Source organism: Bos taurus, chromosome 11 (genome assembly GCF_002263795.3).
Source record: "Bos taurus isolate L1 Dominette 01449 registration number 42190680 breed Hereford chromosome 11, ARS-UCD2.0, whole genome shotgun sequence".
Classification (NCBI taxonomy): Eukaryota; Metazoa; Chordata; class Mammalia; order Artiodactyla; family Bovidae; genus Bos; species Bos taurus.
The window spans coordinates 86,907,466-86,931,435 of NC_037338.1; the positions used below are offsets into that span (position 1 = coordinate 86,907,466).

At 46.3% G+C, this 23,970-nt stretch overlaps 1 protein-coding gene across 6 annotated transcripts in view; it reads right to left on the bottom strand.

Annotated features, from left to right (window-relative positions):
- Window positions 1-23,970, bottom strand: part of ATP6V1C2 (ATPase H+ transporting V1 subunit C2) — a 60,646-nt gene that overhangs the window by 24,572 nt on the left and 12,104 nt on the right. For all 6 annotated transcript variants that reach the window (NM_001083653.1, XM_059891133.1, XM_059891131.1 and 3 more), the window contains exon 4: window positions 3,676-3,761. In NM_001083653.1, coding sequence (NP_001077122.1) covers window positions 3,676-3,761 — 86 coding nt within the window. The remainder of the gene's footprint in view (window positions 1-3,675; window positions 3,762-23,970) is intronic.

The window sequence follows — 23,970 nt, forward strand, 5'->3', positions numbered from 1 at the left end:
ATGCCTAGAACCCAGCACAGCGCCTGGTGCTCAATGGCCAAGTGTGAGTATCTGATGGAGGAGGGAAGATAAGGAGACGGTGACGAGCTCCCTGCAGAAGGCTCCAGAGACCTCTGGGTTGTGACTGTGACTTCCTCCTCCGACGTCGCCTCTCCCCAGTTGGGAGCACCAGTTCCAGACACTGCGCCTTGCCCAGATCACGTAGACGAGGACCTTACCCCTCGCACATTGCCTTTGGTGAGAGTGTGGTCCGAGGACGGTTCTCAGCCTTAGAAAGTGGCAGCCCTGGATCCTCTGGGTGCTCCCAAACCACAGCCTCCTCTCTGCCTGCTTGTAACGACAGGCTCCCCTCCCCTCCTGTCCCCTGGCTGAAATCCCAGAAGCCTGGGCTCCAGGAAGCAGTGCGTGCTTGGATCGAAGGCCTGTGAGGTCAGACCATGACCCAGGCGGGCTCACTTTGAATCAAAACACTCAAAACACACAGATGGCTGCCCTTGAGCAAGTGATGTCATCCAAGAACCTAAACAAAGCCTTCCCGGCAGCAGAGGAACAAAGGACCGGTGACCACACTGACAGAGGCCAGACAGCCAGACGGACTGTCAGGTGGTTCCAACCCTGAGCCTTCCAGGGCCCCAGCCAGACCAGGGCATGTTTGCTCAGCTCTGCTGCAATCACACACGCCTGTGTCCTTCCCGCTTCAAGCGCAGCAAGAAGCAAAGAACAGATGGAAACAAAAGGTGCCCAGGCCGAGAACCGTAAAGGGATTAAGTCCATAGAGGCAAGAAAACTAAGACCCAGGAAGGTGACTTGCCAAGGTCGCAAAGGGCCAAGGCTGACCGCTCCGAGGCCGGGGCTCCTGGCCCTTCAGGAAACATAGCCCAGAAGACCTAGGGGGTAACCTCAGAGAGATCAGATTAAAATCTCACCTGCTGGAGAAACCCTGAGCTCCTGCAGTTAATTCTATCACTAGCTCTCTGGGTGCTCTCTAGAAGAAAAATAGTTCCTCGTCCATCCGAATAATATCAAGAAAGTTGAAAGTGTTAGTCACTCAGTCGTGTCTGATTCTTTGCCACCCCATGGACTGTAGCCCACCAGGCTCCTCTATCCGTGGGATTCTCCAGGCAAGTGGGTTGACATTCCCTTTTCCAGGCGATCTTTCTGACCCAGGGCTCCACCCTGGGTCTCCTGCATTGCAGGCAGACTATCAGGAGAGCCTGAGCCAAACTGTCTCAAAGGTGTCTTGACTGCAGTACTTTTCAGAGACTTTCCTATGCTGCTGTGCGTGATCAATGTTCAAGAGCGGGCCATGAACGCTACCCGAGGGTCCTTGACTTTTGTTTGCACAGGGCTGGGTACCAGACCAGCTTTGGAAAATCATGGGGACCTGACTCCCAGGAGGCCTAGAGATAACGAAATAGATGGAAACAAATAAGGCTGGATTCTCTCCTCCTGAGAGGAGACTGAGGATGGATACGATGTAATAATGACACCTAATTTTAATTGACGTGAATTTTGAATAGAATGCAAGCATTTTGATCATTATTGTCAAGTGAGCTCACATTCTCGAATCCTCAGTTCAGTTCAGTCGTTTAGTCATGTCCTACTCTTTGTGACCCCATGGACTGCAGCACACAAGGCCTCCCTGTTCATCACCAACTCCCAGAGTTTACTCAAACTCATGTCCGTTGAGTCGGTGATGCCATCCAAGCATCTCATCCTCTGTCGTCCCCTTCTCCTCCCGCCTTCAATCTTTCCCAGCATCAGGGTCTTTTCAAATGAGTCAGTTCTCGAATCCTAAAGACCAGGTTTCTCAGATAGAAAAGTAGTCCTAAGTCAGCATTTCCGTCTAGGGCCCTATGAGTTACCTGCTGGGAAATAAATCAGTTCATCAACTCAACAAAACAATTTTTTGGATTAGCACACAGGCGAGGAATCTCAGTGTAATTAACAGATTGCATTTGGGAAGGCATTTTGGCGACTTCTGGTCTGCCAAGATTTGTATATGTCCTACCTAATGGGATTTGCTGGTTTTAATTCCACCAGTCTGAGCAGGTTGGAGAAAAACCAATGCAAACAACACCTTCTAACGGGAAAACCAGAAATGGCCTGTTAGAGCACAGAGGCTCTCCCAGGAGAGGCTCGAAGAGTGTATGAGAGACCCCCATTGAGGCCACACAAAGCTAAGCCTGGCGTTTAAGGATGTCAGGGTCCACCCAACAGCCAGCCCTCGCAGGCAGGAGGATGCTGGGGATGGCCATCAAGGCAAGAAGCAAACCACAAACAAAAAGATGCCAAAGTCAATACTGAACTCCAGGAAGCATGCGGTGCTGCTGGGGGAGGCAGGGGAGACGCGAGGAAGAGGGGGAAGGGAAGAAACAGTTGCTGTCTGTGTTATATGGACACTGTGACCAAGCCATGAGGTTGTTACTTGAGAAATCCGTCGTCACCTGGTCACTGTATCCCTACAACCAGACTGAGATTCCACCTTCCCAGGGGCACGCAGGCATCACACTGAACACACACAGCAAACGACACACAACCTACTCTTTAAACACTTCATTTTTTCTTTCAAACCTGCAACGTTAGAGGATGGAGTCATTAGACTGCAGTAATATACAAAACTAAGTTCTGATTTAGGAATACGAACATTTCTCTTTATCAATTTAATCAAGCAAATATAACTAATGGTTTCCAAGGTTCCCAGATGGGAGCTCCCTAATGGTGCAGTGGATCGGACTCTGCCTTTCCACCGCAGGGGGCACGGGTTCAATTCCTGGTTGGGGAACTAAGATCCTGCATGGCATGTGGCAATCAAAAAAAAAAAGGTTCCGGGGGGAAAAAACATGAATATATACGTAATAAATTTATAATATTGATATATTTTAAATATTATATGTGTGTAATTATGCATAATATTATGTTATTGTAATGTATAATATTATATATGTATATTCATGTATAATATTAATAATATGTACTAAATGACATATTAAATATAGAATATATGCTTTCATTTTCAGTATACTGATGCATAGAGCCATGAGTTTAATTATCTCTACAGATATTGAAACATCTAATTCTAAGGTTCCCAAAGCCTCAGAGTTTTTGTCTTGCACATTTTAAAGGCACTCAAATTGTGCCCTAATACATAGACCAAAACATGCTTGGAATCTACAGGCTTGTCCTATCAACGTAGGAGACAGAAATTCCAAATGCAAACCCGCTACACAAAGTGTTTTTGGTCTAACCCTCATCTAATTACTGGGCACAGCTAAAGAATCCAGTTGGAGGTATTCCAGCCTCCTTTGGGGATAGGATTAAATCAATTAGGGTGTGGGGATAGAAGGGAGGCTGACAGAGAAGGTGCATGGGCCAACTAACCCCTAAACCCCATTGAATCCATTTTAATCTCAAATTTCACTGAGGAGCTCAGCCACAGGTAAGAAAAGCCAGGTGCTTTAGAAATGAGACAGAAGGAATATAAGGGAGACTGAGTCTTCCAAACAGCGGTGCCACTGTGCTCTAAGCGGCGTGGACAGCCTCTGCCTGGCATGTCAGTTTGGAGCCTCCGCGGTGCCGTGTCATTTCAGCCCTCCTGTGTGGCCACAGCTGGGACCACGAATGGACTAGAATAAGCTGGGAAAGGACCATCATAAGCGTGCTTCAGGGACCTACCTCCGTTGGCCAGAAGGTTCTCCTGGACCTTTCCCTTGGAGTCTTCCATCACTTCCACCACGCTCTGGGCCATTCTCCTTATGAGACTTTTGGGAAGGAATACAAAGCCAGTTAAGAGCAGAAAACTACCCTCAAAATGCTCTCCACTCTGCCGGGGCCACCCTTTGGGGAACAATTTGGCAATATGTACAAAGAAACATAAAACGCAAACTGGTAATTGAACCAGTATTTCCACTTCTGAGAAACCATCTTAAGGAAACAGGACAAACAGAAAAAGCTTTCTGAATAAAAAGATGCTCTTTGCAGCCATGTTGCTGACAGCAAGGAACTGGAAACCACCGGATGGTCTGACAATAGACGATTGTTTAAGTAAATGCTAGTGTACCCAGCTGAGGGATTATTAGCAGCCACTTTAGAACTGTGGTGTTGGAGAAGACTCTTGAGAGTCCCTTGGACTGCAAGGCGATCAACCAGTCCATTCTGAAGGAGATCAGCCCTGGGATTTCTTTGGAAGGAATGATGCTAAAGCTGAAACTCCAGCACTTTGGGCACCTCATGCGAAGAGTTGACTCATTGGAAAAGACTCTGATGCTGGGAGGGATTGGGGGCAGGAGGAGAAGGGGGCGACAGAGAATGAGATGGCTGGATGGCATCACTGACTCGATGGACGTGAGTCTGGGTGAACTCCGGGAGTTGGTGATGGACAGGGAGGCCTGGCGTGCTGTGATCCATGGGGTTGCAAACAGTCAGACACGACTGAGCGACTGAACTGAACTGAACTGAAAATAAGGTTTACAAAGAATTTCTAGGACTGTGGAACGAGGCATGTACTATAATGTTACATGAAAAAAAGCCGCAAACTTATACAGACCGTACGGCTGCAGCTATGTGAAAATGTCCCTCCTACTTTACATATTTTCTATTATAATCCAGTATTGCTTTTATAGGGCTTCCCTGGTGGCTCAGTAGTAAAGAACCTGCCGGCCAATGCAGGAGAGGTAGGTTCTATCCTTGGGTCAGGAAGATTCCCTTGAGAAGAAAATGGCAACCCACTCCAGTACTCTTGCGTGCAAAAATCCGTGGACAGAGGAGCATGGTGGGCTGTAATCCATAGGGTCAGAAAAGAGTCAAACACGACTCAGCGACTAAACAACAACAACAAATTGCTTTTATAATTAGAAAATTAAAGCTCTTTAAGTCTTCAGAAAACATACTGGAGGCTCCAGAAAGGTTAAGAAAGGATAAGACAGGAGATGCAGAGGCATTCCCATTTGCTGTGGCTCTGCCACATGTATGATTTGTGGCCAAATTTATTTAATCTCTGTGATCCATAGTTCCCTTCTTTGTAAAATGGGATGATATCCATTTTGAGGAATTGTTATAAATGTTAATAGACTAAATAGCAAAGAGTGTCCGCTTCTGGAAGCCCATCAGTTAGAATTGCAGGAGGAAGTAGGCCAGTCGCATTGAGGATCCACATCTTTGCCTCGGGCCCTCTCCTGGTTCTCCTGGCTCCCAGGAGGGAGCGGCTGCAGGCAGGGAGGAGGAAGAGGTCCCTGAATTCCAAGTGGAGGACGACTCCCCAGCTGTGGCAGGCACTGGCCATGTGGCCACTCAGAGGATGGCCCAGGGGCCTAGGGTCCAACACACAAAACTGAGGCAGAGGACCCCGAAAGGCCCCAGGTTAAAGGAAGAGACAGAGGAGGGAGGGAAAAAAAGAACAGAGTAGTGGGGAAAGCAACTTGCTTTGGTATCTAACCATTATCTGTTTGGGGCCAAAAAACTGATGAATACAAGTATAAAGTAATTAACCAGAAATGAACAACCATACTCTCCCACCCAAAACCATGTTTCATACTCTTTGCACGTCAACATTTTCCTTTTGTTGACCACGTGCCAATTTCTATATCACTGTTATTGAATCATCTCAATAATTCTCGAAGATAGGTATCATTCCCTTTTCCAGATGGGGAGACTGAGGCCCAGAGTAGTATTAATAATTTGCCTCCCAACTATCCAGTCTGTCTGTGGGCCCCACAGCTCTGGGCCACCTGGGTTTAAAATCTCCACAGATGTTGGCATTTCTTAGGATAGTTGTTCTGCCTCTTCCTAATCATAGCTGGGGCAAGGGACCGAGCTAATCTCATCCTGTTTCCTCAGCAACATGGCCGTGACACCCCTCCTCTCACAGAGTTTGGAACAGTGCGTGTAAAGAACCAGGCCCCTGGGAGTGTGTGATAAATACCTTCAGGTGTGCAGCCTGATGGAGACATTCAGGCTCCCTGCCCTCTGGCTCCCCAGGCGATTCAATAGGAGCTGAGGAGGCTGTGAATCTGGTTCCCTCCCAGTTCCGGTGACCCAATTCCTCTTGCCTCCTACAGCCTACAGGTGTGACAACATCCTTCCTACCTGGGTTTCTGTACCATCCCCTGTGCTTCTCCAACAGTCCTCACGCACTCACATGCCCTTTCATGAAGAGTCTTTCCTCAAATTATCCTAATTGGAGTGTGTTTTCTGTTATTTATTTACAATGTATTTATTTTTGGTTGCAGTGGGTCTTGGTGGCTGTGTGCAGGCTTTCTCCAGTTGTGGCGAGAGGGGCCTACTCCTCGTGGCAGGTGCAGGGTTCTCATTGTGGTCGCTTCTCTTATTGTGGAGCCCGGGCTCTAGGCACACAGGTTCAGACGCCCTGGTGCACAGGCTTAGTTGCTCTGCGGCACCTGGACTCTTCCCAGACCAGGGATCGAACCTGTGTTCCTTGTATAAGCAGGTGGATTCTTATCCACTGTACCACCAGGGAAGTCCCTCTTCTGTTATTTGTTAGAACCCTGATTCTATCAATTCATTTGTTCATTCACTCATTCATTTAGCAAATTCCAGATATTAACCAGCTATGTGCCAAGCACGGACTAGAGTGCTGTGAATGCAGATGCTGTGAACAATACAGCCCCTGCTCTCAGAGAACTTCTTTCTGATGCTGTCAAGGGTTCCTCTTTATCATCATTATAGTGACAATGCAGGTTGCTGTCTTTTATTATCATATCCTCAGTCATACTTTGAGTATTGTCCTTACATGAGGGTTCTAACTCCAGCCCCAAGGGCAATATTTTGGTGCATAGCAGCTGTTCAGGAAATGTTTGTTGAATGAATAATGAATGTCTGCTAAGCTGCTAAGTCGCTTCAGTTGTGTCCGACTCTGTGCAGCCCCATAGACGGTAGCCCACCAGGCTCCCCCATCCCTGGGATTCTCCAGGCAAGAACACTGGAGTGGGTTGCCATTTCCTTCTCCAATGCGTGAAAGTGAAGTCGCTCAGTCGTGTCGGACTTGTAGCAACCCATGGACTGCAGCCTCCCAGGCTCCTTCGTCCATGGGATTTTCCAGGAGTGGGGTGCCATTGCCTTCGAGCACCTAAATAACACACGGGCCTCCTTCTCAGTAGACCTAAAAGGAGAACCCACTTGCCACTCTGTTAATGACTATTTGCTGTTTCCAATTCTAGCCTCTATGAAGTTTTTAACCATAACAAGTATGGTGGCACACCTGCCCCCAGGCGTGTACACCACCACGGAACATCTCAAAATAGCATGGTCCGACGAAGCTTAACTGCTGGAAGAATTGCTTGTTGCACCTAACAAAAATGTCCCTGACTTAGCTGTGATCATTAACCACAGGCATCAGTGAACTGAGTATTGCTAAATCAGAACACTTTTCTCATGGAAAGGAATATGAGAGTCTAGATGCTGTTTTAAATTTTTTTTTTCATTATACAGTTTATTGTAAAAATTTAACATGTCATGTTAGAGCTTCCTCATTCCTTTCATTAACTGCATAGTATTTCATTGCAAACGTGAGTCATAACTAATTTGCTCTATTGAGGGTTGCTTATGCTTTGATGGATTTTGCAACAAAACACACACTTTGCCCATTTGTACAGGCACATAAGCAGAGACATCTCTCTGCTCACAAAGGTCTATATAGACAAAGCTATGGTTTTTCTAGTAGTCTTGTATGGATGTGAGAGTGGACCATAAGGAAGGCTGAGCACCAGCATATTGATACTTTTGCACTGTGGTGCTGGAGAAGACTCTTGAGAGTCCCTTGGACAGCAAAGAGATCAAACCAGTCAATCCTAAAGGAAGTCAGTCCTGAAGATTCACTGGAAGGACTGATGTGGAAGCTAAAGCTCCAATCCTTTGGCCACCTGATATGGAGTCGACTCACTGGAAAAGACCCTGATGCTGGGAAAGATGGAGGGCAGGAGGAGAAGGGGACAACAGAGAATGAGATGGTTGGGTGGCCTCATCTACACAATGGACATGAGTTTGGGCAAATTCCAGGAGGTAGTGATGAACAGGGAAGCCTGACATGCTGCAGTCCATGGGGTTGCAAAGAGTCAGATATGACTTGGCAACTCAACATATGTAGAATGTACTGTCAAGTGCCTACCTCTTAAACCCTTGCCAACATGACAGATTATGTACCTTTTTAATCCCTGCCAATCTGACAGCTGAAAAATTCTGTCACTGTTGCTCTGACTTGCATCTGTTTGATCATCGGTGTGGCTGGACAGCTTTTGATAGGTTTATTGACTCTACAAATGACTGTTTTCTTCTGTTAATAGAGTGTTCATATCTTGTGTTGGTTTTTCTACTGGTTTCTTCATTAAAAAAACTTATTTATAAGGGCTCTTAGGTGTTTCAGGGACTCAATTCTTGAGACACTGTTTTGAGCTAGGTAACATCCCCATTTTAAAGATGAAAAAATTAATACTTAGAGAGCTAAAAGTCACCTTATATGAACTATAAGTGTCAGAGCAGAAATTGATCCTAAATCTACATGACTCTAAAGCCGTGCTCTTTAGTGGCAGTCTGGCTAAACTAAACTAAAGCTAAACTCTGGCTCCTTCCTCTAAAATACTGGGCAAAAACTTATTCTAACCCATAAGGGAAGATATATGCTGCTGCTGCTGCTAAGTCACTTCAGTTGTGTCCAACTCTGTGTGACCCCATAGACGGCAGCCACCAGGCTCCCCCATCCCTGGGATTCTCCAGGCAAGAACACTGGAGTGGGTTGCCATTTCCTTCTCCAATGAGTGAAAGTGAAAAGTGAAAGTGAAGTCACTCAGTTGTGTCCGACTCTTCGGGACCCCATGGACTGCAGCCCACCAGGCTCCTCCGTCCATGGGATTTTCCAAGCAAGAGTACTGGAGTGGGTTGCCATTGCCTTCTCCAAAGATGTATGAATCATATCTTAATTAAAAAAACAAACTGCAAACGGTATATAACTTGACTGGGGTGTTGGTTAAACTGACGTACCCAACAAAATTCATCAACCAGTTAATTCAAGATGTGCACATTTCACTCTATGTACATTTTACCTGATTAAAAAATTGTTTTGATCGCCAACAGGCACATGAAATGCATGTGAGCATGAAAAGATGCCCAATATCACTAATTATTAGAAAAATGCAAATCAAAACTACAATGAGGTATCATCTCACACCAGTCAGCATGGCCATCGTTATAAAGTCTACAATAGACTTCCCTGGTGGTCCAGTGACGAGGACTCCCTGCTTCCAATGTGGTGGGCCCTGGTTCGATCCCTGGTCAGGGAACTAAATTCTTTAAGAGTTTTCATGCCAGAACTAAAGACCCTACATGCTGCAGCTAAGACCTGTTGCAGCCAAGTACATAAATAAAGACTGTGAACCAAAACTCCTGAAGTCCGTACGCTCTAGAGCCCATATTCTACAACAGGAGAAGCCACCACAGTGAGAAGCTTGTGCACTCCAACTAGAGTAGCCCCACTTGCTGTGATTAGAGAAAGCTGCACACAGCAGTGAAGACCCCAGTACAGGCAAAAAATAAAATAAAATAAAAAAATTATAGTTACCATATGATCCTGCAATCCCACACCTGGGCATATATCTGGAGACAGTTCTAACTCAACATAGACACTCACCCCAGTGTTTGCACTATTCAATAGCCAAGACATGGAAGCAACCTAAATGTCCACCAAAAGATGAATACATAAAGGTGTGGTCCATATATATCTGCTGGAATATTACTCAGCCACGAAAAAGAATGGAATAACGCCGTTTGCAGCAACACGGATGGACCTAGAGATTATCGTATTAAGTGAAGACAGAGAAAGACAAATATGATATCACTTATATGTGGAAACTGTTTTAAAAAGTGATACAAATGAACTTCTTCACAAAACAGAAACCAACTCACAGACATAGAAAACAAACCTATGCTTACCACAAGGGAGGAGGGAGTTGGGGAGGGATAAATTAGGAGTTTGGGACTAAGATATACACCCCTCTATATATAAAATTATAAATGACAAGGACCTAATATATAGCACAGGGAACTACATTAAATACCTTGTAATAACATATAATGGAAAGTAATCCAAACCACTTTTCTGTACACCTGAAATGAACATAGTATTTTAAATTAAACTTCAACCTTAAAAAAAAGAAAAGAAAGAAAATTTACAACAGATACTATCTGTTCAAGTCACCAGTAATGGGAAGATGAATAGCATGTGTCTCTTGATATGATGTACTGAGAAGAACACAACTTCACTTCTGGGGTATTCCTGAAAAAAGTGCATAATCTGTATCTCATCATGAGGAAACATCAGACGAGTTTAAATTAAGAAGCATTTTACAAAATAACCAACTTGTACTTGTCAAAGCAACTCAACGTAAAAGTCAGAGCCTGAATAACCATTCTAGTTTAAACAAGGCGAATAAGACATGACAATTAATTGTGAAAAACAGGGAGACAACTTAATGTTTACCACTATCTAAGAAAAATATGAGATTTTCTTTTGTTATTAAGGACACTATTGGCTAATTGGTGATATCCAACTAAATCAGTAAATTACAATAATACTGTATTCCTGATTTTGATCATTGTATTAAGGGACAATGTTAGTGGCAGTCCTTGTTTTTAGAGAATATAAAGTATTTAGAAGTAAAGGGACATTATATCTGCCAGGAGACTTCAGAAAAAACAAGTGAGAGAAGATAAAGTAAATGTGGTAAAGAGAAATTCTTTGAATAGTCTTGCAATTTTTCTGGAAATTGGAAATTAGCTCAGAATAAAACATTAAACAATATTTAAGCATGTACAGTACCTAATTCCACTTTTAAAAATTATATGTCAGTATATACCTAAATGAGAATCCTGACACGATTCTGGTAATATGAAACTGTTAATACTGGTTCCCTTCAAGACGGTAAAGTGTCCTGCCTACAATGTGGAAGACCCAGGTTCGATCCCTAGGTGGGGAAGATCCTCTGGAGAAGGAAATGGCAACCCACTCCAGTACTCTTGCCTGGAAAATCCCATGGACGGAGGAGACTGGCAGGCTACAGTCCATGGGGTCGCAAACAGTCAGACATGACTGAGCAACTAAACTTTCTTTATTTCTTTTCTTTTTCAGGTGTACAATAACAGGGACTTTCCCTTTAAATGTATTTCTGTAATGTCATGCTTGAAGTGATTAAGATGTATATTACTTTGGTAAGTAGAAAACAAAAGAAAAATAAATGAAAATAAATAAACATAGCAGCATTATTTACAATTGCCAAAAAAAACCAATCCAAGTGCTCATCAATGGATGCATAGATAAATAAAATGTAGTATTACTCATATAATGGAATATCGCTGTCGTGGTTTAGTCACTAAGTCATGTCTGACTCTTTGAAACCCCATGGACTGTAGCCCACCAGGCTCCTCTGTCCATGGGATTTCCCAGGCAAGGATACTGGAGTGGGTAATCGTTTCCTAATCCAGGGGATCTTCCCCACCCAGGGATAGACCCTGCATCTCCTGCATAGCAGGTGAATTCTTTACTGCTGAGCCACCAGGGAAGCCCAATAGTGGAATATTATTCAGGCTTTAAAAGAAAGGAAAGTGTGCCACATGGTACAGTAAGGCTGAACCTTGAAGTCATTATGCTAGGTGAAATAAAAAGATAAACACGGTATGATTCCGTTTATATGAGGTAGCCAGCATCAAATTCATAGAAGCAGTAAGTAAAATGATGGTTTCCAGGAGCTTGGAGGAGGAGGGAATAAGGAGTTATATATAATGGATTAACAGAGTTTCGGTTTTGCAAGACTTCTGAAGTGGTGATGACAGTTGTACAACGATGTGAATGTACTTAATGCCACTGAACTATTTAAAAAATGATTAATATGGTTGTAAATAGGAGAGAATTCTAGGCATACAGAGGTGTCGCAAGCACCAGGAAACTGTCTCCCCACCTAGACAACAAGGACACTCGCCGAGTCTGTCTGATGTAGCCATTTCGGAACTCTGGAATCTACTGAAGGCCAGCAACTTCCAGGGGGACCATAAAACTGCAGTTAATCTTGGTCACTTTCAGCTCTTAGCACAGTGGCAGCAAGCCCTCAGAACCCGCAGCCACAGGCAGGCATCTGTGTGTTCCTGGAGCAATTTGCACACAGTTTGTGGGAGCCAGGGTGGGCAAAGGACACTGTCCTCCAAATAGCGAAGAATTTGTGCTCTGATAGCTGCTTCTGATCCCAGAGGTGCAGACAAAGAGGGTGGGCACCCCTGTTGCAACCTCCCTGCGTTGTGTTGTTGCAAGCCCCTCTCCCTCCAGGTGTGAGGCAGGGCAGGGAGGGAACAGAGAAGGGAGGGGGTCTTCAGGAGCTGAGCAGGCAGAATCCGGACACCTGGAACAGCAGGGATAAGAGTCGGGAGAGACGGAGTTGCCTGTGTCCAGGTGTATGACGGACACGTCCTGTCCTCCCTTTCTGCAAACACTCTGGGGCACCCCTAGCATTGCTGATTTCTGGGCTCCAAGGGCACCCAGAGTTCCCGCTGCCCCTTCAGGTGGATGGTGGCTCAAGAGCTGGGAGCACTGCCAGGCAGGTGTTCTGAGGTTTCTGTGTCCACCAACTAACCCTCCTGCAACCTGGAACTCATCTGACTGACCAGCATGCAGGGTCCCAGGGCTCTTCCAGGCATGGGGCTGTGGTTGGGAGAAGGCTGGCCTCACTAGACAGAAGTGGAGGAGGCCGCTGATCCCCATGCACCTGAGCCCACTCCCCCTCCCCGGGGCTCAAGCCCAGATGAGATGCTTCCTAAATGGCGTCTCCAGTACAGACCGTGCATAGCAGAGCATCCCCGCGGGCCACGCTTCCATCCAGGCACTCAGCTGGGCCATCTGTACCTACCTGCCTCGCCCCTGTTCTGAAGGAGGGACTGGGTCTCCTATACCCAGTTCCCTTGTAGGGACAGCGTGGCTATCAGGTTTCGAGGTAAGGAGCACAGGTCTACAGGGACACGAAAGAGGGTATCCACCCGACTCCAGGGTTTTCTGGATAATTCGGGCAGTGCAGGCTAGGGTTGGTCTAGTTTTCAGAAATGACCCCGAGCCTGGGAGGAGAGGGCCAACGGGTAACAGGGAGGGCAGAGGCCATTTCCATAGCCTCTGACACAGAGGAAAACAGTGGCTCCATCTAGCGAGCTGTCCTGAGTCCTCATGTAACAGGAGGGAGGGGGACAGGGCACAACTTTCTGAAAGAATGACCTAGCCCAAGGGGACAACATAAACCGATTAGAACCAAATGGGTCCAAGATGGCAGACAAGCTGACTGTAATTAGACCTTGATCCTCAATCAAGTTTTTTCCAGTAGTCATGTATGGATGTGAGAGTTGGACTATAAAGAAAGCTAGCACCAAAGAATTGATGCTTTTGAACTGTGGTGTTGGAGAAGACACTTGAGAGTCCCTTGGACTGCAAAGAGATCCAACCAGTCCATTCTGAAGGAGATCAGTCCTGAATATTCATTGGAAGGACTGATGCTGAAGCTAAACTCCAATACTTTGGCCACCTGATGTGTAAGAACTGACTCATTTGAAAAGACCCTGATGCTGGGAAAGATTGAAGGTTGAGGAGAAGTGGATGGCAGAGGATGAGATGGTTGGATGGCATCACCAACTCGATCGACATGAGTTTAAGCAAGTTCTGGGAGTTGGTGATGGACAGGGAAGCCTGACAGGCTTCAGTCCGTGGGGTCACAAAGAGATGGATGTGACTGAGTGACTGAACTGACTCGCCCTCTGCGATAGCCCACACTCTGTCTGTGGAGTGTGCTTCTCTCCAAATCTGAATTAAATCCACTTCGTACCTATCACTTTATCTCTCACTGAATTTTTTCTGCAATGAGACATCAAGGATCAGAGCTTGATTAAGTCCTGAAAACCCAGGTACCGTGGGTTTTGGCCGGGTTTGCGTCCCAGCCACATGGGTTGAAGTCCCAAACTAAAGCCCACTCAGAGGACACATGTAAGATTCACCTGGCTCCACAGGACAAAGGAGGGGAAGCCCCAGGAGCTGAGCAAACAGGCTCAGGGAGGCTAAAATCTGCCCCGCCCCCTGCCTGCTTCCAGCCTCCCCACCCTGGTCCCTTCACTGGTGGCCGTACCAACCCTGCACCCTGCCTCTAAAGCAAGCCTCCCTCCTCCACACCAGCTCCTGTCAGCACACCAGGGGCTGTCGGGACCCTCTGTGGAAGACCCATACCCCAAACCTCCCCATACACAGAGCTACTGCCTGCAGCCAGACTGAGGCCCTGGGGAGAGAGGCCTAGAAGCTCCCACTCAAGCGGGCCCCCGCTGCTGACTCAGGGCCCCCCTCCCAGGGCACCTCACCCCCTCCTTTGTCTCTCCACTTCCTCCTCAGTCAGGGGACATGCCCCGCAGCAAAGTCATCAGGAAAATGTGAGCAGAGCAATTCAGTGACTTTGTTTTTAGAAACAAAAGATCCCCCGTGAGGCCTCTGGGAGGTCCCTGCTCTGGGGACTCTGGCCCCATTTACGGCTTACTGTGGATCCTATCCTTGCTTGACAGAAACTCTGAGTTTCAATAATGGATGGATATTCCCATCTTTAGAGCAATTCCATTCAGCAGAGTCACCCATCCCCTCCCCCATCACTCAAACCAGAACCTGCTCTAGCTTTGGGCACCTTGATTCTCCCACATCACAGCATAGACATTCTTTGTGTGTGTGTGTGAGTGTGTGTGTTAGTCACCCAGTTGTGTTGGACTCTGCGACCCCATGGACTGTAGCCCACCAGGCTCCTCTGTTCATGGAATTCTCCAGGCAGTAATACTGGAATGGGTAGCCATTCCCTTCTCCAGAAGCTTTTCCTGACCCAGGGATCGAACCCAGGTCTCCTGCATTACAGGCAGATTCTTTACCAGCTGAGCCATCAAGAAATTATTGGTCCTCTTCAAAAAGCCAACCTACCCTCAGAGAAAATTTGCCTTCTAGTGGAACATGGAGGGGGAAGGCTCCTTGTTCTGAATTGGTGCTAAAATGCTCTGAGGTCTTATAGGAGTAACTGGGCAGTTCTGCTAATACTTAGCTGATGATGTCTAAGTTCTGGAGAGTGCTACAAGTCAACCCACCAAGGGCTTCCCTAGTGGCTCAGTGCTAAAGAATCTGCCGGCCAACGCAAGAGACTGTTAGGTAGTTAGAATAGGAAACAGGAGTCCAGAATGGCCGTGGCTAAAAGACAAGGAAGTAAAAAGCCTGGAAAATAGATCAAAAGAAGGTCTGAAGACAGGAGTGAGGACCTCAGGTAGAACAAACAGCACTCCTGGCTAGCCCAATTTACATAGGGCAGGCCCAGGGTGGGAGGAAAAAACATATAAAAAGAGGAGCCAAAGGGCCAGGGACCCCCTCTCTTCTCTTCGAGCGTCTTTGGGTCGGCATGCCCTCGTGCCTCAAGGATGGATTTTCCTGCTATTTTCTAAATAAAATTGAGCTGTAACACAGACCTGTAACACTGATCTGTCTAAGAGCTATAACACAGTCTGTTTGAGACCTGAGAGCTATAACAGGGTCTATCCGAGAGCTATGACACGCTGTGGGCTCTAACGTTCATGGCTTCAAGTTTTTGTTGAGACAAGACAGAACCGAGGAGAAGGAGAATACACTCGCCTGACATCCATAGGCAGAGGGGCCTGACGATGTCTAAGTTCTGGAGAGTTTGCTACAAGTCAACCCCACTAAGGGCTTCCCTAGTGGCTCAGTGCTAAACAATCTGCCAGCCCACGCAAGAGACGAAGGAGACTCAAGTTCGATCTCTGGTCTGGGAAGATCCCACATGTTGTGGAGCATCTAAGCCGGAGCGCCACAGCTACTGAACCTGTGTCCTAGAGCCCGGAGTCACAACAGCTGAGCCCAAGCACTCCAGAGCTTGTGCTCCACAAGAGAAGCCACTGCAATAAGAAGCCCACGCTGCAACAAACAGCCCCCACTCTCAGCAACTCGACAGAAGCCCAGGCAGCAGTGAAGACCCAGCGCAGGCAAAAACAAATAAATTCAAACCATTTTAGAAAGTCACCCATCAAGCAGCCCAGTCATCGTGCCCAACCGCAGGGATCCCAGGACTCACAAGTGAAGAGTGTCACCAGAATGGTGCAACCCACAGCCCTCCCAGAAGACACCAGGGTGACAGCAGAAGGGCAGATCACAAATGGGAGGATAGAAGACTCAGAACTGCCTGTAAGTGTGCTTACTCAAGCTGGTGATGGAATAAATCCATACTCAAACAATCGCACATCATTTTCATTTTGCCAGGGAAATGAACAATGGTTTCTAAAGGCACTCAATTGACAAGGGTCTGATGAAATGACCTGTTCTTGCAACCTCTCTGGAAAACAATTTAGCAATATATACAAACAACTTTAAATATGTCTCCATCCCCTGAATCAGTAATTCCACTTTTGGAAGTGCAACTTTAGGAGGTAACCAAAAATGAAGACAGAGATTTATGCCAAGATGCTAATTAAGGTGGTAATTATAGTAGAATCATCTGTGCTTGATTACCATAAAAAATAAAATGAAACAAGCCCTCCTCCCCCATTAAAAATCCTTAACATTAGAGTCATGGGAGTATGACCATAACATAATCTGCCCACCCAGAATCACTGCATGGAGTCACAGCTGGAAGGGCCTTTAGGGACCAAGGTGAGGTAGGGACTTGCCTAAGATTGCACAGCTCCATGGGAACTGACCAGGACAGAAACAAGGCCTCTAGGACAGCTTGATCCTCCCTGGAAGGGGACTGCAATGGGTACTGGGTTTTCTTTGAGACAACATTCTGGAATGTGATGGTGGCAATGGCTGGACTGGGCTTCTCAGGTGACTCAGTGGGTAAAGAATGCACCTGTAATGCAGGAGACACATGGTTCAATCCCTGGGTCAGGAAGGGCCCCTGGAAGAGGGCATGGCAACCCACTCCGGTATGCTTGTCTGGAGAATTCCCATGGACAGAGGAGCCTGGTGGGCTACAGTCCATGGGGTTGCAGAGTGGGACATGACTGAAGAGACTGAGCATGCATGCAATGGCTGGACTACCTTGTAAACACACTAGAGATGAATGAATTTCATACCTTAAGGGAGTGAATGTAACAGTGTGTGAATTATACCTCAATTAAAAAAAAAAAAGTCTCAGCCTTGTTCTTGGCTTCCAGGGTAGAGACCCAGCCTGGAGAATGTCAAGGACTGGTTTGGCCCCTTATGCTGGATATTGTCACCTTCCCCAGAGTTCCTTGGCTCCACCCTCTTCTTTCCCATCACCACTATATTTTAGCTACCAGAAATCAGCCCAGGCCCGGCCCTGGGTCACTGTCCTAGGCAGGTCATGCTGTCTTTGTCCAGATTTCCTCCAGCACCCAACTCTGGGCTTTCTTTGCCTCTCCCAACCCAGCCTCCAGGTGTCCATCCCTCCTACGGCAGCCAGGGGGATCTCTAAAAATACACATCTTTGCATGCCATTGTATTGCTTAAACTCTACCAGTGATTTCCCAAGTTCAAATATTGACGTTCATACTCCTTAGCAGAGTTTACAAGAACACCCCGCCCTGTCTGGCCTCCTTTTTCTCCACCCTCCTCCTCTCCCTTGCCCTTCCCAGGCCAGCCTTCTGGAGCCACTTGGATGCTACTAACTCTTTCTAACAGCCCAAGTGCCCCTTCCTCAAGGCAAGGCACCCCTAACAAGTACAGTCAGCATTGGCAAACACCCCCACCCAAAACTGGTTGCTTTCTGCACTCAGCAAAAAAACATACTGCGCCCGCTAAGCACCAGGCACTGTTACGGGAAACAGTAGTGAACAAACAGACCACAGCTGCTGTCCTCATGGGGTTGACACCAGGAACCTCCCTCCTCCATATACATGATCACCATGCAAAAGTGCTCTGGTCGCCACTAAGCAAAGAGATCTCTGAAAGTTTATTACTCCCGCTACCGTCAGCTGCTGCAAAATACAGGGGCTCCGAGAAAACACACAGATGACCAGCAGATCCTGGCTGCCCAGCTGGACAAGTGCCTGAGGATATGAAGCAGGACATCAGTCCAGCGCTCCTCAGAGCCACAGGGCTCCCTGTCTTTCCTGCTTCACTCATGTCCCACCTAGGATCCAGATGGCCTCTTTACTCCTTCACCTCATCTCTCAGAATGTGACCTTTGGAAAGAATGAGCATTTCTTTAAATAAAAAAAAAATCAGTATTCTTGAGAATTCCCTGGTCCAGTGATGAGGACTGCCTCCATACTTCCACGTAAGGGGGAAAGGGTTCGATCCCTGGTTGGGGAACTAAGATTCTGCAAGCTGTGGCATGGTAAAAAAAAATTAAAATGAAAATCAGTATTCCTTATTTATACAAAATAGTATTCAATGCAGCTGTTATTTCAAGCTTAGTCCAAGCAAGGGGGCCATGGCCTGGGACTCCAGGATCTGATCTGGCCCTCCTCCAAACCATACCCATCCCCCAGGGTCAGGAAACGATGCAAAGGTTTAAGGGTCACTGTCTGGGTAGCAAGATCCTAGCTGCCTCAAGGGGTAAGTATTTACCCAAAAGAAATGAAAATTTGTCAATACAAAAATAGCACATAATACATGGGTATTCACAACTTAAACAGTCCAAAACTGGAAATCTTCCAATGGGTAAATAAATAAACTATGGTTTACCTATGAAATGGAATACTACTCAGGAGTAAAAAAAAAAAAAAGGAAACATTAATATACATACTGCAGCACAGAAAAATCTCAAATAATGAAGCAGAGTAGAAAAACCAAACCAAAAAAAGAATACTCACCATATTATTCCACAAGGTCTAAAATATGTGTGCACTCTTACGGTGGTAGAAAGCAGATTAGTGTTGAAGGAGGAGATGCAAAGAGCTTCTTAGGGTAACAGATATGTTCATTACCTTGACTGTGGTGATGGCTTCACTGGTGTATATACGTCAAAACTCTTCATTCAAACTGTACAGCTTAAAAACCTGCCATTTATTGCACATCATTTATGTCTAAATAAAGCCACTTAAAAAAAAAAAAAAGCCCACACTACATTGAGGCAGCATTTCTTACCTACCAGGTTCGTAACGATCCCAAAATTTGACAGCACACTTCATTAGAAAGATTGTAGGAAAATGGGGGACTCTTAATTCCACTGCTAATGGAAATTCAAAATGGTCAGAGAAATCTGATAACGTCCATTAAAATTACGGAGCCATCTGACCCAGGACCCAGCAATTTACTTCCAAGAATTCATCCTGGAGATACACATGCATAATTGTATGTGCAAAGGAATGATGCAGGAGCAAGATTATACCCTGCGGCACTGTTGGTAACAGGCCCCCTTCTCCATAAAAGTGAATAAGCCAAGTGTCCACCTCTAGGGCTGACTAATAAACCTCCCCCACGTGGAATGCATGGTAGTTTAAAACCAAGAAGGTTCTCTATACACTGATGGAGAAATCTCTCCCAGGATATACTGTTAAGTGAAAAAGAACCAAGATGCTAAACATGTGGATTATGACTTTGTATTTGAAAGTGTGTTAGTCACTCAGTCATGTCTGACTCTGTGCGACCCCATGGATCCCACAGGCCCATCAGGCTCCTCTGTCCATGGGATTCTCCAGGCAAGAATACTGGAGTGGGTTGCCATTTCCTTCTCCATTGTATTTGAAAAGGGAAAAAATAAAAATATATGCTGGAATTTGCCTCTACTTGCATAAAGAAGCATCAGAAATGTATCCAAGCAATTCATACAAGCGGCTTCCTAAGCAGGGGCTGGGGAGGGCTTGGATGGGCAGGGTTTAAGGGAGACTTCTCATGTAAAACCTTTTATATTGTTTTGCCTTTGATACATGTGAATGTATTACCTGTTCAGAAAACAAAAACAACCTTGTTATAAAGGTTGTTTTAAATATAAATATCTATATTTATATTAAAAGATATTTTATCTTTTAAATATAAATTTAGAATCCCTGGCCTTAATACTTCCTAGAAATATGTCAGGATCCAATGGGCTAATAGCCATATAAATGCTATTGATAACACAGGTCCTCAAAGTCAGAAGCCCACCTGACTCAGGATTACAATGAGTACTTCCTTAAAATGCAGATTCCTAGGTCCTACCCTAAATGAACCTAATCAGCATCCCTGGAGGTGGTGCCCCAGGACCCATAAATTTTTCAGGTTCCCCAGCGGATAGAACAGGTGCTAGAAGAGATGGCCCACTACCGTGAGATGGACGTGTACCCAGTAAATATTGACTCAGCACCGGCTCTGTGCCAGGCTCCGCTCTAGGAGATACACACAGAAATACCACCCCTGTTTCCTTAGGGCAGATATTCCATTAGACACACAAACAAGGAGAGTATTAAATAGTGGTGCTTTCCAGGTGGCGCTTATGGCAAAGAACCTGTTTACCAATGCAGGAAGTTCGATCCCCAGATCAGGAAGTTCGACCCCCAGATCGGGAAGATCCCCTGGAGAAGGAAACAGCAACCCACTCCAGTATTCTTGCCTGCAGAATCCCACAGACAGAGGAGCCTAGTGGGCTACAGTCCATGGGGTCGCACAGAGTCAGGCACGACGGAAGTGACAGCATGCATGCACACGTGGAAGGCAGAGAATTAAAATAAAGGACCTAGAGGGACTCGGCCTCTGGAGGAGGTGACATTCTAACTGAGATGGGATGAGGTCAGGGTCCCCCCCCCCCGCACCGTCTTCAGTGTGGAGTGGCAGGTGGGGGCCTTGTAGGCTGGGGGAACGGGTTGTGCAAGACCAGATGGAGCCAGCATCATGGGAGGTGATTGGGCCAGTGAACCTTGAAGGGGACACCCAGGATCCGATAGTTAGGGGTCTGGGAGCCAGTCAAGTGTATGTGTTTTCTACTGTGGGCACTGGAAAACCACGAGGGGTCTTCCAGCAAAAAAAAAAAAAAAAGTCACATATTGTTTTTTAAAAAAGATAACTGGGGCTGCTGTGTGGGCAGTGATGAAAAGCGGGCAGGAGACACATCAAGGGGTTGTTGCAAAAACACAGAAGGCGTTGAAGGTGAACTGGAGGAAGGCAGAGCAGTGGATGGATACAGGACAGGTTTGGGAGGCGTAGGCCATAGGGCTCAGTCCTCACTGGGGTCTCAAGGGGATGGTCAGAAACGAGATGCCCAGACTGTTTGCTTGAATACAGGTGCCTGGACCCCAGGAGCCTTTGACTGAGGTGAGAGAGACCACAAAAGAGGAGAAAGGACATATATAAGCTGTCCATCAAGAATGACATGAAGCCAGTGCCCAAAAAAGAACCATTTAAAGCTGCCCCTGAAGCCCCTGAAAACAAGTCTCGTGAAGAGTGTGATGTGGACAGGGCCGGGCTGAGGTCTGGAGAACCGTTGCGTCATGGCTCCCAGGAGCTGGCCCGGGTCTAAAATGAAAGGGCCTGATGCTATATTTCCCCTCCAGAGAGTCACCCTGTGAGTTTCACAGCGTTGCTTGAGGCTGGCGCTCGCCTCCTACACAGAAATCAACAACCCTCCTTCCCTTCAGGTGACTTCTGGCTTGGTGAGAGCTGCTGGGAGCTGGCTGGGGGGCTGTCAAAGCAGCGACTGTCCCAGCAGGGCCTGAAGGAGGAGAGAGAGCCAGGGCAGGAAGGCAAGAAGTTAACCGCCATCTGCCCAGAAGAGAGAGAAGCAGACTGACCAGGTGAAGGCCTGATGCTCATCAGCTAAGTGGCTGAACTCTGAGAACATCAGGGTTCTCATCTAGAACATGGTGAGGATCCATGAGGGAACACAGAAATGGTGGTGGTGGTTTAGATGCTAAGTCGAGTCCGACTCTCACGACCCCATGGACTGTTGCCCACCAGGCTCCTCTGTCCAAGGGATTCTCCTAGCAGGAACACTGGAGTGGGTTGTCATTTTCTTCTTTTTTTTTTTTTTTCATTTTCTTCTTCAAGGCATCTCCTCAGCCCAGCGAGGGAACCTGCATCTCCTTCATTGGCAGGCAGATCCTTTACCACTGAGCCACCAGGGAAATGGAAGGCACCTAACACAGTGCCTGGCATATGGCATACAACAGGCAACCAGAGCATTCAGTTCAGCTCAGTCGCTCAGTCGTGGCTGACTCTCTGCGACCCCTGTGACCCATGGCCTCCCTGTCCATCACCAACTCCCAGAGTCTACCCAAACCCATGTCTATCAAGTCGGGGATGCCATCCAACCATCTCATCCTCTGTCATCTGCTTCTTCTCCTGACATCAATCTTTCCCAGCATCAGGGTCTTTTCAAATGAGTCAGCTCTTCACATGAGCTGACCAAAGGATTGGAGTTTCAGCTTCAACATCAGTCCTTCCAATGAACACCCAGGACTGATCTCCTTTAGGATGGACTGGTTGGATCTCCTTGCAGTCCAAGGGACTCTCAACAGTCTTCTTCAAAACCACAGTTCAAAAGCATCAATTCTTCGGTGCTCAGGTTTCTTTATAGTCCAACTCTCTCATCCATACATGACCACTGGAAACACCACAGCCTTGACTAGACGGACCTTTGTTGGCAAAGTAATGTCTCTGCTTTTTAATATGCCGTCTAGGTTGGTCATAACTTTCCTGCCAAGGAGTAAGCATCTCTTAATTTCACGGCTGCAATCACCATCTGCAGTGCTTTTGGAGCCCAAAAAAATAAAGTCTGACACTGTTTCCACTGTTTCCCCATCTATTTGCCATGAAGTGATGGGACCAGATGCCATGATCTTAGTTTTCTGAATGTTGAGCTTTAAGACAACTTTTTCACTCTCTTCTTACACTTTCATCAAGAGGCTCTTTAGTTCCTCTTCACTTTCTGCCATAAGGGTGGTGTCATCTGCATATCTGAGGTTATTAAGATTTCTCCCGGCAATCTTGATTCCAGCTTGTGCTTCTTCCAGCCCAGCGTTTCTCATGATGTACTCTGCATATAAGTTAAATAAGCAGGGTGACAATATACAGCCTTGACGTACTCCTTTACCGATTTGGAACCAGTCTGTTGTTCCATGTCCAGTTCTAACTGTTGTTTCCTGACCTGCATATAGGTTTCTCAAGAGGCAGGTTGGGTGGTCTGCTATCCCCATCTCTTTCAGAATTTTCCACAGTTTATTGTGATCCACACAGTCAAAGGCTTTGGCATAGTCAATAAAGCAGAAATAGATGTTTTTCTCGAACTCTCCTGCTTTTTCGATGATCCAGGGGATGTTGGCAATTTGATCTCTGGTTCCTCTGCCTTTTCTAAAACCAGCTTGAACATCTGGAAGTTCACGGTTCATGTATTGCTGAAGCCTGGCTTGGAGAATTCTGAGCATTACTTTACTAGCATGTGAGATGAGTGCAATTATGAGGTAGTTTGAGCATTCTTTGGCATTGCCTTTCTTTGGGATTGGAATGAAAACTGACCTTTTCCAGTCCTGTGGCCACTGCTGAGTTTTCCAAATTTGCTGGCATATTGAGGGCAGCACTTTCACAGCGTCATCTTTCAGGATTTGAAATAGCCCAACTGGAATTCCATCACCTCCACCAGCTTTGTTCATAGTGATGCTTCCTAAGGCCCACTTGACTTCACATTCCAGGATGTCTGGCTCTGGGTTGTGAAGATCTTTTTTGTACAGTTCTTCTGTGTATTCTTGCCACCTCGTCTTAATATCTTCTGCTTCTGTTAGGTCCATACCATTTCTGTCCTTTATTGAGCCCATCTTTGCATGAAATGTTCTCTTGGTATCTCTAATTTTCTTGAAGAGATCTCTAGTCTTTCCCATTCTGTTGTTTTCCTCTATCTCTTTGCATTGATCGCTGAGGAAGGCTTTCTTATCTCTCCTTGCTATTCTTTGGAACTCTGCACTCAAATGGGTATATCTTTCCTTTTCTCCTTTGCTTTTTGCTTCCCTTCTTTTCACAGCTATATGTAAGGCCTCCCCTGA